General features: G+C 44.2%; 1 protein-coding gene across 23 annotated transcripts in view; it reads left to right on the forward strand.

Annotated features, from left to right (window-relative positions):
• The first annotated feature begins 1813 nt into the window (after nucleotides 1–1813).
• Nucleotides 1814–14871, forward strand: part of LOC126188844 (uncharacterized) — a 2133693-nt gene continuing 2120635 nt past the window's right edge. For all 23 annotated transcript variants that reach the window (XM_049930478.1, XM_049930484.1, XM_049930467.1 and 20 more), the window contains exon 1: nucleotides 1814–1956. In XM_049930478.1, the coding sequence (XP_049786435.1) occupies nucleotides 1873–1956 (84 nt within the window). In that variant the 5' untranslated portion in view covers nucleotides 1814–1872. The remainder of the gene's footprint in view (nucleotides 1957–14871) is intronic.

A 14871-nucleotide genomic window follows, 5' to 3' on the forward strand; every position in this document is an offset into this window, starting at 1 on the left:
TTGATATATATCATCGCCCGTCAGCAGCTAAAGGTATTAATATATAATTCTAATTATGCATTATTCTTCTGCGTTGTTGGTCACTAAGTACAGAGACTATGGCCTTCAGCTATAAGGAATTCCTTAAGAACAAGCATAGCGACAACAATCTTAAATAATGTATCAGATGTTGCACCAGCAAGTAAAAAATTCTGATTGACATTTATCTCATTGAACCTCAAGTAGAGCAACTGTCACAGCTTCCGCATCTTGATCGTCCATAACTTCAAACCATACTGGATATTGCACATTTTTATTGAGTATTTTGGGAAGACATTCAATAACATTGCACAACATTATTGTACACTACGCCTATGGGCCGCTGGCCAACGCTATTGCCCGCTATTCTCGCTTATATAGCAGGCGTTCTGGCAAGCTGTGAGACCAGCAATCTTTGAAGTATTAGTGGCATGTCGGTTAACTATATTAACTATCTGGGAATAAAATTGCGAAACGAAAAGAAATGGAACGAGTAGGTAGACAGATTCAGCTTTAGAGACGGCAGATGGACTACGAATTTTTGGTTGCTTTCTGGGAGAGTGTTAACATTTACGTAGTATAAGGGGTACCGGGTACAAAACATTTGTGCAACCCATTTTTGGGCACCGTCTTGTTAAGAGTCTTTGTGAATCCCAGCAAGTCGTAGATAAAGAAGACATCGAAGCAGTTCACAGGCGTGTTGCTACATATAATACCGCACGGTTCGGTAGTACAAGTGTGTTACGGAAATACTCCGTGAGCTTAGAAGGGAATTCTTGGTGTGTAGAAGACGAGCGTTTCACAAAACGCTATTGAGAGCAGCATTCGATATAGATTGCTGAATGGTTCTGTTGTAGCCAACGGTCGTCTCGCATAAGAACCAGTAAGGGAAAATAAAGGACACTAGGTCTCGTACAGAGGCATCACTCCGTTTCCCAGAGGGACAAGAATGAGAATGACAGGAGGCGTGGAGCGTGCGCTAAGATGGGCGACGTGAGTGGCTCTGAGCACTATGGGACGTAACTTCTGAGGTCATCAGTCCCCTAGAACTTAGAACTACTTAAACCTAACCAACCTAAGGACATCACACACATCCATGCCCGAAACAGGATTCGAACCTGCGACCGCACCTGTCGCGCGGTTCCAGACTAAATCGCCTACAACCGCTCGGCCACTCCGGCCGGCTGGGCGACGTGAATTTCTTTCTGACGTGTTTTTTTTTCGTGTGGAAGTTGGATAAATGGTTAAACATCTCAGTTAACTAAAATGTGAGTTAATATCTCGCGTGAAGGAAGAAGAAAAAAATTGTCTTCAGAGTAAAATCGATTAATATTTTCCGGGCAACATTGTGCCACTAAAGACAGAGAACCGGAAATTACTACTGCAAGTTCGCACAGGGGCCTATAAGAAATCATTCTTCACTCGCTGTACCAGTCTTTGTAACGGCAAAAATCATTTATGTAACTAGTCGGAGAGCGACAACACTGATGGTTTTAACTTCGTTTTTCTTGTCTTGTGAATGCTATCACCATCTTGTTTATTTTCTTTCCTGATGCTGTGCAATTGTTACAAGCGTAGCAGGATAATTTTCTTCGGTATAATCTCGCGCTTCGTTTTACGTACACAAAATTACAAGGCACGCCGTATACTTTCAACGCTATCGAGGCATGAGATGATAAGAAGTGGGTGCACAGCCAATAGTCGCTCAGCTACTGTCTAGCCCCCCTCCATCGCAACGTCACCGCCAACGACACACTATAATAATAGCGACGCCTTTTTCGTATCGTTAGTTGTCGTGAGTACAGCAGAAGGAAATTGTGGAGTTGCGCTGCTGCCGCTGTCAATCTTCCGACCATGAAACTAGTTTACTTCCTGGTGTTATATTGTTCATGCATTTCGGTAAATGCACACCCTCCATGGGTCTGTAATGAGACAGAAGTAAGTACAAAAATTTCAGAAATCGATATACAATATTTTTTCTTACGTTACTAGCAAATATGTAGGAAACAACGTTGAATGTGGATGAAAAATAAAATGAAAAGGGAGTTAAAGTTTCAAGATTTATATATGTTTTATTAATTTTTGGTTCGAGGTAAAAACGAAAAAATAAAGTTTACATGCCGTTCGTCGACTTAGGAAAAAAAAATAATTATTTATACCTGGCCACTAAACTCTTTAGTTCACTTCCTTCACGCGCAGTTTCAGTAAAGACTATCAAAAAGATGTTCAAAATCGCCTTTACGAAACAAAAGTTAGTCAATTGAGAATCTGTGAGTCATACAAGAAGACCTTACACTTTGACTATTTGTTTATAAATTTGTTTGGTTTTATCTTTCCTTACCACCTGTGCGGCATATCATTGTAACCTAACAGGTATTGCTGTCATTAATTTGGTGCATTATTTACATTCTTCAACCTGTGTCAACATCACTAGCATGTACAATGATTAAAGATGGTTAAACAAATTTAAATTTATACGTGTGTGGAGGTTTAGTTCGGTTCAAACCGAAAAATTTCATTAACGTATTTCATAATTTTTATAGTAAAAATCCACAGATATTTCTAGTTTTCTATTTTATTTTTTATTACTTATAATTACACTAGCTGGGGTACCCAGCTTCGCTCATGGAGATGTGAGAATGTGTGGTAGATGGAATAAAAGGAGAAACTTTAAAGTATGAGAGGTAAAACAAAACAAAAAAATGTTGAAAATGTATTCCAACTATTTACAGCATTCGTTAAAGTAATTTTTTTTATTGAAATCTTATTCTAGCTATTTATGACTCTTGTTTATAAACAACATTTTTCATTTTGTTTTCTGAGGCGCATACGTACAAATTTTTTGAATTTTCTACTCGAGAGCAAGCTACTTGTAGTAGATCATGAGAGAAGCGGGAGTCTTTGAGGTTGATGCCGCAACATTTAAAGTTTGTCCTTGCGCTTCCTTAACTGTAAAACTGTAGACTAATCTGATTGGAAATTGCAGTCTTTTAAATTAGAATGGCAGTTCAGTAGAGATCAGTGGTATTCTGGGGATAAATAATGTGTGTCGTTTGTACTTTCCAGTCTTAAGTTCGGCTGCGATGATGTTATTCGATAGCTGTCTGATATTCGTACTTGTTCCATTACATAGTTTTGGTGAGTTGAGATTTCTGAGTAGTATGAACGGAGATACAATTTTATGTCTAAGGCGGTGTAATGGCATTCCTGCTATTTGCAAATTCTGTAGGGAAGTTAACACTTTCTTCAACGTTTGCCACCGTGTCGATCGATTTGTATATTCTCTCTCCACCTGGAATTTTCTTTTGAATATTAAAGCTGATATTGTCGACGGGAGTTTTTAGTTGCCAAAACTGCCCTTTAAAATAGCCAGTCCGTATTGGTATAATTGTGAACATTTTTTGGATAAATTTGGTCGACGAGCTCGTTTTCAGCAGCGGCTATGTTCCAGACGTCGCTGTTGAGTTTAATGAGGCCTGTCGTCTTGTCAATAGGCTATGTGTCTTCGGCTGTTTGTAAAAGTTGAGCAAAATGTGTTGTTGTTTCGTCTTTCGACAGTTCAGTTCTCATACTTTTTCTCAGTCCCAATATTTGAAAGCGTGGCCAGAGATGTGACTTCTTTTAAGCATGAGTTGATATCGTCTCCTGGTATCGTCTTGGGGATAACTGGAAGTGTTTCCTGAAAGTCTCCTGAGAGTATGATTAACTCTCCTCCCGTCACTTCAGAACTTCCTCGCAAGTCTTGTGATGTTCTGTCCATGGCTTTGAGCGTTTTTTTATGTGCCATTGTGCATCCGTCCCAGAAGATAATTTTAGCTTGCTTTAGAAGTTCACTCCGTCCACCTGCTCTTGAAATTGTACATACCGGGAACTGTTGTTCGGCTGTATTCAACGCTAGTTGTAGGGCGGAACGGGCAGTTCGCCCTCCTTCTGAAACTGTGACTGCAATACCGGATGATGCCAGTGAAAGTGCAACGTATTGTTTTGCACGTATTTCCGCCAGCAATAGATTTATTGGAAACATTTTTTCGGTGCCGCCTGGTGCATCCAAGTACATAATACTTGATAAGATTGTAAATTTCCTTTTGGTTGTCATTGAGGAGTGGTTTATTGTGAGCAATGTATTAAAGTAGTTTGTTGATTTTGCAACTTTTTTCCTTTTTAATTTCGAAGTTTATCACACTGATAGCATCTTTTCGTGGTGATCGCATCTCAAGTTGTACTAAAGATCTGTTTGTTTGTTGCTAAACATTTGTTTTCTAAGTGAATGTTTCGTTGAAGATGTCGTTGAATTCGTTGGTCAGCTCAGGATGAGCTTGTCGAATTCGTACACTCTTTGAAGAAGTCCCATAGTTGTTTTGGTTTCGATGGGTTACATGCTGTTAGAATTAGGGCGAATAATTCTCTCATTTGTTCAGCTGAGGCTGTCAGTAAGGCTTCTTGCAGTGCTAATTCCCAGTGGTTGTCGTTTCCCAATAGTCCTAAGCATTGTCATGCTGTATATCTGTCACAAGTAACCGTCAACAGTCATGGGATCTGTGAAAATTTTTGGTTCCCATATTTCGTGTAGAAACATCTGGAGATAGAAACATTCTGTATTGTTCGGTGTATACTCGGCCTAGTGCGCTAGTTTTCATGATTCCTGAATGATCTTCTACTGGAATTCCTTGTTTCCGTCGTTGAAAGATTTTTCTTGTTGTGTTCTACATATAATAGGTAGGGAGGTAGACAATGTTTTCGCGAATGGATCATTTTAGCACAGTTGGTAAAAAGCTGTTAATTTTGTGTTCTGAGAAGGTTCGCTTGCAATGTTTCTGGCGGTGTCTTTTGTGGGGTAAACTCCCTCTCCATTCTCCAAATGTACTGCTAGATGTTTGCACACTTGGGTCGTATTCGTGTAGGGCAAAACTGAAAATCCGGCAGGCTGCTTCTTTACTGTTGATGTATATTTTGGAAAGTAGTGTGATACATCGTATTACCCATTGATTATCTATTTCCAGTTCATCACTGCCTCGTTATTCGTATTTTTGCTGTGCAGTCGCCGTTTTTGGGTGCTCATCTTCTGTATTTGGGATAGCCATCAACTCCGATTTGCGTGTTGTCTAAGTATTGATAAACCGTCGTTTAATGGCCCACATGATCCGTGAATCATCTTTTTCGCGACTATGTCGTACAGTTCCATATCTTATTGTGGGTTGGGAAATTCAGCTTGGATGATTTTGTTGGTAACTGCGCGAGGAATTCTGTCATGCAGCCATATGTGATTTTGTGAGTGAGGCAGTTCTCGTTTTTGCTATTCTATTGTGTACATCCAGCATCTAACCGTTCCAAGGATGCGATTTTTTCTGATGACTTCAATAAATCTCATTTTTTTTTTTTTTTTTTTTTTTTTTTTTTTTTTTTGGGAACTCCGGCTGTTATGTGGTGTTGACGCATGTGGAATTGTCCGTATCTTAGTTGTTCTTTGAATTCCGGCCACGACGACTTGCATGTGAATGTTTTGAAGAAGTCAGGTCAGGTTGACCATATTTTCTTATGCACCTCACGGCATCCTGAGTGAATTCGTGCATGTCTCGGATTTATGTATGATGACGGTAGGATTACCATTGTTCCAATGTCGTAAATGTTTCTGTCATTTATGATGAGGTCTTGAAGGTGGAGTCTGGTTGAGTCTTACGGACAGCATCCGTTCCGCTTCTATTTCTGCATACAAATCTACCACGAATTGTTGGAATAAACGACGCGTTTTGAGAACGCGACCGTGTGTTTCATTGACTATTATCATTAAACGGCAAGCGTAGAACTCATTGGAAGTGACTTTTTGTTTTTCTCTACGCCTTTTTCAGTTGGATTTGTTTGATATTAAAATGACATTCGTCCTCTCCGTGCAGAAATAGTAATGAATACTGGAGGGCGTCATATGTACGGCGTGTCTCTGCAATTTGTTGTAGTCCTTCTTTTCTTCGTTGAACAATTATGTCACGGCTTGTGTTTTCATTGTCCACAATTACGATGGCGACTTCGTATTTCTGAGGTGCATTACATCGACGTTCGTGTTCTACTTGTAGTCTTTTGTCGGCTAGAATTTTAACTTTATAGTCATGAGAAATCATTCGGTCTAAAGCTGTTTTGAATATGTGAATCAGCTGATATATATTCGAGTAAGCTCCTCTGTACATCTCGGGCTACTCCCCGTCTCAGTCAACTGATACTTGTGCATCCTTAATCATTTTCTGCTTCTTCGTTTCTGATGAAATATGCTTGCAGAAATTTATGGTGTTTGTTGGGTAGTGGTAGTATTGATTTCATGTTGTGATAGATTTATCCTTGGATGGAGAGAACATGATCGATTTCATCTCTGTTAGTGTTGATCGAAAAGACACCGAAAGCAGTCATTTGCAAGCAGGCATTGTACGCTTTTATATTTTGAAGAAAGTGTTTTGATTCAGGAGTTTCCCCAATCGTGTTATGTAAAAATTCATGCGGAAGTGCTTCCAGTGGCGTTAATCGAATTTTTCCATTCATGCAACAGAATCCTGGTGTTTCTCTATTGAATTTGTTCGCGTTGCAAAATTGGCAGATGTTATCCATTTTTCCGATTACGACGTGTTTGTGTTTGTTATATTCTTTCGTCGGGTCTTACTGGAAAGATAGGTTGTACTATTCAGTTGTCCTCGTCCGCATTTCTCGTAAGGTGATATTTTCATGGCTCGCTTCAGTTCGCGGTCTTTTATTATAAGACTGTGTCGCAATTCTTGATTCTCCAGTCCATTCGTTTCGATGCTCTTTGGTTTCTCTGCTTCTCACGGTGCTCATTCTCGTTCGTTGGGAACTTAAATGTGTGTCGGTACCGGTTTGAATTACCGCGATCGACGGTTTAACATCTGTGTGTGCTTGTAGGCTGAATAAAGGAAGTAGGCTTGTCTCAGCTTGATGTAACAATTTATTAACGAAACCCTGCGGGCGAAACACAATAATACATTGCAACCGATAACTCGTGCGAAGGCGTGAGAAAAGTTCGTACGGTAAATTATTCCATATCTAACACACTTGGATTCACGCTTTCGCCAAGGAGTAGAGCGTGGAACAGTAGAACGTGGAACAGAAAACCACAAAGAGTAAATCACAGAACAAATGTCGCTTGTGTATAGCGTGTCTGCTGTTCAGCGGGGAAGTTTCGCGGCACTACTTTCAAGCACCCGCGCATGTCACGGCGCTGGACGATGACAGAAGACGCCACACGTGCTTCGCTCTCTTCGTATGTTTCGTTGTTCTTTTTATTATCTCCGTTTTACTTCATAACTACAAGATCTGCTTCTCTTTTATGTTTGGGCATTGTCTAAAATATAAATCAAAATTTTATTAACACATACACTAAGTACACTTCACATACGTTTCACACGTTATTTTCGGTTTATATTGTCACTGTATCACTTTGACTACTAACGCTTCACTGTTTGTTTTTATGCACTCACTGCAGTACTTTTTCGGCTCCTTCCTTCATCACTGATAAGAAACTGATGTTCGAACCCACGACGGGTCTTTCTTTATCTACCCCTTCCAATGGGCAGCCCCACCAGTGGCGAATTCCAGAATATACCAAAAAGGCATCGAATGGTCCACAATGTTCCACAGTGATCTGGTATGTTCCCGAACATTCTAGAATCTTCCTAAATGTTCCAGACTATTCCAGAACATCAAAGACCATTGTGGATAATTCTGGAATGTCGTGGAATGTTCACGAATACTCTCAAATGTTCTGGAATGTTCTGGAATACTGTCGAATGATCTAGAAATTTGTAGAGTGTGAAACATGCCAGCTCTTATATCTTCGAAAGCACGTCCTTCAGGTAAAAACGGGAACCTTATTCATGGATGGGGAATAGAGTGCTACCACAACATGTAACTCTCTTGAGCATACTGGGACTCATTTCCAAGTTTTAGCGATGGACACATTGTACACTTACTTTTATAATCTAAATTTTTTAAGCTACAATATGGAAGTGGCTTAATGTTGCCTTTAATTTTCATTTATTATGCTTCAGTATTCATGGATGTATGTTCTTGCCAATGTGAAATTCATTAGAGACACCCATTGTAGTGATTTATAGGATACAAATGTATGTAAATGTAAGTAAAGTGGGCTGAGGGCAGTAAAACTGTCAGTACAGTTTTACTGTTACACATCCATCCATCCATCCATTCACTGATTCATTCCCCATCATGTACATAAATAATGGTATGAAGCGGAGCATTAAGGAGTGTAGGAGTGTAGAAATAGCCAAGTTACACATTAATTGGCAGAATAAGTCACTGAAGGTTGCACTTCTTTATATGCTTGACAGTCTGGGGCCATTACTAGATATGAACTATGTATATGAAACAGAAGACCCAAAGAAGAATGGTGTGTTTCAACAAAGATTCATTTAGTAAGTGTAAGAGGTTTGTAGAAAAGCTTATCAGACTGCAGTGGTAGGCATTACAAGATAGATGTAGTGGATCATAACATATGTTTATTGTTAAATTTCTTAGTCTGTGCCGAAGAAATTCAAACCATGTATTAAATGCTTCCACATACCTCTTGTAAAATGACTGAGCAAGAAAATCAGATAACTTAAGAGCCTGTGTGAAGGCTGACCAACACTTATTCTTCCTGTATTTCATTTGCAAATAGAATAGGAAAGGGAGAAATGGAAGTGGTATCAGAAGTAGCTTTTGCCACAGGCTTTAAGGTGGCTTATGAAGTATATAGTTAGTTACATATTTCGATCAAAAAATTTTATAGCGGCATTGTGTACCCCTTTTTGTGCTAAAGACAACCTTAATGTGAAGTGATGAATGTTGTTTTTCCCTCAGGTTTTGTGATTTTATACATCATTGTTCCTTTTGAACTCAAAGAGTGTCTTATTTAGAAGAAACTTCATGAGAGAATAAATATACTGTGAAGCAATAGTCAGAATGCCCAACTCCTTAAACAGATGTCTATAAGAAGATTAGGGGTGAGCACCACATATTATTCTTACAGCACGTTTTGTACAATGACGACTTTCTTTCTTAAAGGTGAGTTATCCCAGAACTGACGAAATAAATCTCGGGTGAACAGCCTGGCATAAGTGTGCATACGACACAATATTTCGGCAATAGAACACGTTGCCATCATCAGGTGCGCTGATGTACTGACCGGCGGTGTTAATAGAGATGGGGCCCCTCCACGCCCGCACCAACGTGGTGACCAAACCAAAAGTTCTACTGTCACCTCCGTCAACATGTTAGTTATCTAATAGGTGGATCATAGGATGCTGGGCTGTGATATTATCCGTGCGACCATTAACATGGTCCATCAGGTGATAGATAGTGGACGAAACGCGAATGAGGGTAGCAATTAGAAGAGCAGAGGGAAAAAAGTGCCAAGGATCGGGCCGGGGGAAAAAAACCTCTGCGACAGTGTGATGGGTAGTAAGAGCAGTAGTGCCTTACTAGTTGCGATAGTTCATGCAAGGTAGGGTTTGTTAGTATGGGTATCATGCAGCATTACTGTGGCAGGCGTTGGCGGTGTATCCGAGTTTGCTGCAGCCGCTGCATCCCTGGAGGAATCAGGATCGTTATATATTAGTGGGAGATCGGCCATAGATCATCTCACTCTGTGTGTGTGTGTGGGGGGGGGGGGGGGTGGAGCTTGTCTGCATGTAGTGTACGGTATGGCTTCCATGGGTGGTGCCACTTATTCGGCAAGTGTCTTCCAACTGGATATCCAGTAATGGTGGCTGTTTAACAGGGGCTCACCTGTACTGTTGTGTTTGCATATACTTGGCCATAGATGTTAGGTCCTTACAAGTATGTCTTTTGGTCTTTTATGTTTCCATCTATGGTTGCGGTCGTAGTTCCCCAGATTCAGAATGAACGGGTTCTGCGAATGTCTGGAGTTTCTTTATAGTCTTGTGGTGAGTTTGTGGATTACCTTTGTGATAGTCTCAAGTCGGTGTTCCTGGTGAAGGTCCGCGATGCGTGTGTGTCGTGGAGCATTGCTTATGATTATGAGTACTTTGTTTTGTATGATCTGCAGACGGCGCAGGCGTGTGGGCGCAGCGTATCCCCAGACAGGGGCTGCGTACATCAGGGGTCGAATAAGTGTCATATACATGGACCTCGACACCCTTCTGTTAAGTGTGCTACGCCTGTTGAGCTTAGCGTAGAGCTGTTTGAGCCTCGCGCTTGCTCGGTTGGTCACGTGTTGTATGTTGTCCCCCCAGAGTAATTTCCGGTCCAGCCAGACACCGAGGTATTTGACTTTCTCGCGGAAACGTATTGGGCGTGCATGTAGACTTATTGGTCTGCAGTATCGGTGTTTGGGCAGTTGCTTCGGTCTTCTAGTGAACAGAACGGCTTCACACTTGTCGACGTTTACTCTAACACGCCATTTCTCTAACCAAGGCTCGGCCACTCTGAGAGCGGTCTGTAAGCGTGACGTAATGTTTGATGGTTTCCAATCTTGTGCGCGGATGGCTGTGTCATCCGCGTAGATTGCCATCTTTGTGTTGTGTGTGGTTGGGATATCGTTTATGTAGAGGTTAAACAGTAGGGGCCCTAGGATGGTTCCCTGGGGTACTCCCGCGTGTATACCGTGTCGTGTTGATTGTTTTCCCTGAACGTCAGTGTTGAAACTCCTGTCTGTGAGATATGAGTGTATGAGACGCACCAGCCCGTCGGGGAACCCCGCATCGCTGAGTTTGCGAATGAGGCCGTTGTGCCATAGACGGTCGAAAGCCTTTTCGATGTCTAGGAACACCGCTCTTGTTGCTTTCTTTGTGTTGCAGCCATGTGTTATATGTTCAACGACCCGTAAGAGTTGTTGTGTTGTGGAGTGGTGATTCCTGAAGCCGAACTGCTCTGGTCTCAGGATGTCATTTGTTATGCAGTGCCTAGTGATGCGTTTGAGAATCACCTTCTCAACAACCTTGTTGAGCGAGCTCAGAAGACTGATGGGTCGGTAATTTTATGGGAGGCTGTGGTCTTTCCCCGGCTTCCTGAACATCAGGACCTTGGCCGTCTTCCAAAAGGCGGGGAAGTGTTGGTGTTTTAGTATGGCATTCGTTATGTGTGTTAGGTATTCAGTGTCTTTATCCGTGAACTCCTGGAGGGCACGGTTTTGAATGCCATCATGACAGGGGCTTTCCTAGCAGCGGAATGCATTATAGCCCAGGAGACTTCGGCTGTACTAGCATGTCGAATGTCGTCGCGGGATGGTTGGGCTAAAATGCATGTAACCTCCTGAATCTGATGGTACCAGGTTCGGTGTGAATGACGCTGCGAGTGTGCGGGCCATTAGTTCTGCTTTCTCCTCCGCTGAGTATGCAGGTCCGTCAGGCCCTTGGAGCGTTGGGGTGTACGTTTTCTCCCTGGTGAAGTGTCGGGCTAGTTGCCACACGCTAGGTCGCGCGGTGTCCAGCCCTTCGAGTTTTTGGTTCCACTGTTGTGTTCTATGTGTTTGTATTTTGTCGTGTATGATGCCCTGTAGCCTGTTAATGTGCCGTTTGAAGTACTGACGCCTGGTACACTGCCATTGTCTCCCGAGGCGATTCTTCATTGAGATTAGGCCCAAGATTTTTTGGGGCAGGGCCGCACTGTGTTGTTGTGAGGTGCGATCAGGTATGGTGCCCGCCATTGCGTCCTGGATTGCGTTAGTGAGGGTTTTTACTGCCTCGTCAATTTGTGCTGTTTCGTTAATTTCGTGTATGGGTGGGATGTGACTATCGAGCGTTTCCTTGAACAATGTCCAATTCGCACGCCCGTAGTTCAACATCCTGCGTTGTTCCATGTGCTGCAGTGTTTCCTCAATGTATAGTATTACAGGTTGGTGGTTTGAGGGCAGATCGTTTTCAACGGCAATGTTGAGTGTCGATGTAATGCCCTTGATGAGGGCCATGTCTAACACGTCTGGCCTGTGTCCCCTCTGATAGGGAATGTGCGTCGGTTCAGTCGGTGCTAGTGTAATGTAGTTTCTGCCTAGTGAATGTTCGTATAGTTTTTTGCCGTCGGGATTTCGTATGCGTGAATTTCATTTTGGGTGTTTTGCGTTCAGATCTCCAGCGACTATTACTCACGGTGAGATGTTGAGTAGCGTGCTGATATCGCGTGTTGACTGTTGTATACCGATATCAGTGTAGTGTAGGCTCCGTTGAAATTGACTCTGACGGCCGCAGCCTCGATTTTTTCCAGTTCAGGGAGCTCTATGTTTGTGTGCTCAATGTCTTTGTGTATGACGATTGCAGTTCCACCTGCCACGGCGTCGCCCGGTCGGTCGGTACGATAGGCGCAGTAGCCAGGAAAGTTTGTTTGTGCGGTTTAAGCTTAGTCTCGCTCAGTAGTGCGACAAGGATTCCCTTGTGCTCCATGAGCGCGACAAATTCTGTCCTTATGTTGTAGATCGAGTCTGCATTCCAGAACAGGATCTGTGATAGTGTGTGCATGTTTGCGTTACGGGCCGGGTGTGGTATGTTATTCATGTAAGAGAGTGAAAAAGTGTCGTGATGGCAGTGTGTATGACAGCCCGGTATTGCCGGGTTCGGCGCTCATGAGCTGGGTGATGAGTGTAGTGACGGCCGTCAGCACCTTGGTAAGGATTTGAACGGTCGTGTGTCGAGGGAATAGTGTTTCCAATATTCCCCCAGGTGATGTGTTGGAGTTGGATGTGGCACCCTGAGGTGCTGTTGTAGAGTTAGCGGCCGCTTGTGCGGGTATTGATGTGTTGTGAGGAGTGGCATTTGTGTTTATGTTTTGTGGCAGAGGTTGTGGCGCCTGTGTTACTTCTGTGGTGAGGGGGATGGTGGTGTGGGTTGCAGTCTCGATGTCTTGTTGACTGTTTACCTGTGTGTTATTGGTCTGCTGTCGCTGGGTGGCCTGTTGTGGTGATTTGATGTTCCCCGCTCTGTGCTTACATGTACTTCTATTCTTCCTCTGGGCTTGGGGTTCTGGGGGTTCTTGTGTGGGTGCGTTTTCCTGTATAGTGTACGTTTCTTCGCAGCACGTGACTTCAGGGAGTGGGGTCGTGTTCTTTGGGGGCATAGGTGTTGGCATAGGTGCTTGTTGATTTTCTGGTGTTGTCTGTGGCTGATGCGTAGCTGTTGCAGCGGTTGTTTCGCGTGTGTGTGAAGGGCGCTGAGGTTCCGCGGCCTGTGTCGTTCCGTCAGGGCGTGCAACCGTGGCAAACGTTACGCCGTTCCTTACTAGGTTCGGTGCTGGCCTTGGAAGTGGGATGTCGTGCTGTACCCTGTGCTTGTCTTGCTTACGCTTCAGCGCCTGTTTGTATACACTGCACTGCCTGAAATTGGCCGCATGGGGCCCACTGCAGTTGGCACAGCGTCTTTGGTTTGGCTGTGTTTGTGCACAGGTGTTGGATCTGTGATTGCCAGCACATTCGCGGCAACGAGTTGCCAGGCCATAACGAAGGGCCGAGTGGCCGAATCGCTGGCAGTTGTTCCATTGTTGGGGGACCATGGGTGGTTCGTAGTGTTCTACACGTACGTCCATCCGCAGAAACGTCTTTATCTGCAGGATGGTGCGGGAATCAGCCTTGTCGGCTAACTCAACCATGTAGTGTGGTAGCGGTGCGTGTATGCGGAACCCCGTCATCCGGGAGACACTTTTGCAGTCGAATTCCAGATAACAGAGCGCCGCCTGTACTGTCTCGTTGGGGGTACTGGGATCCACTCCCTTGATCACGTACTGCTGGGTTCTCTCGTACAGCGTTCTGTACGTATAGTGTTCGAGCTTCCGATCTTTGAGGAAGGTCAGAATATCTTTGTATTCATTGTCTGTGGCAACGTACAGTAAGAACCTATCCCCCGAGTACTTTGCGTGTAATGTGCTGTTAACGTGCCTTTCCGCGAATGCAGTGTTAAGGGCACTAAGCTTCCCATAGTTTTGTGTAACGACAGGGGAGAAACAAGTCTTGTGTTGTGTGGGCACAGCTGTGGCTTTGTGTGCTTTGTTGTTATTCGCCACAGCCGTGTTTGTGTTTTGTTTCGTGTTGTTGTTGCTAGCCTGAGATGTGCCAGTTGGCATCAGCAACAGCGCCTTTCGGTTGCCTAGCGAGCTTGGTTGCTCGGTTGTCTGTGTCGTTTTTCTTGGTTTGCGTCTAGGGCCCTCCACTTGCCAGGGCTGGTTTTCTGGGTCCGCTTCCGCCGCCGCTGCCTCGACCTCTTGAGGTTGCGGCGTCGGTGGGGCAATGGTGCATGTCTGTCCAGTTACGGGGGAATATACTGTGATGTTTAGTGCCGCTGTTTTTGGTGGGTGAGATGTCCGCTCCGAATAGTTCGGTGATTAGCCGGCGCGACTCGAGCTGCTTCTGCGCTTTCGCGCCAAGCTGTCGAACGTCGCCAGCCGCTCCCTTGCCTTCGGTAGCGGGCGGGGCGCGAGTTTCGGCGGGTGCAGTCGATCCTCGCGCCTCGTGTGTTGCGGTCTTGCTGCGGGTAACGGCAGGAGAAGTGCTAGCGGCGTCCGCCATCTCGCACTTGGGATGATTTATTAGGTAGGGAGGGAGGGACGGACCCGGCGCCATGTACACATAGGATAATCCCCCTCCCGCTCCTCCCTCAGGCGCTTCCTATGAGTCGGTGCGGTCCAGGTACAGCGTCCGTTCTCCCGCCGTCTGGGCGCTGCGTCCTAGATCTTCTCGTTCAGGAGGGCCTGCCGGCACCGCTTTCGTTGTTCTTCCTTCCTCCCCTGAAGTCGGTAGACTGGTAAATATCCTTTTTCTTCTCAATCCGCCCTATCGCGGGGACCCACGCCTTGCTAAGGATATAACCGCTGTCACGATTTAGTTGTGGCTCCCTTACTCTGATCTCTATGGCTCCT

Source organism: Schistocerca cancellata, chromosome 5, assembly GCF_023864275.1.
Source record: "Schistocerca cancellata isolate TAMUIC-IGC-003103 chromosome 5, iqSchCanc2.1, whole genome shotgun sequence".
Lineage (NCBI taxonomy): Eukaryota > Metazoa > Arthropoda > Insecta > Orthoptera > Acrididae > Schistocerca > Schistocerca cancellata.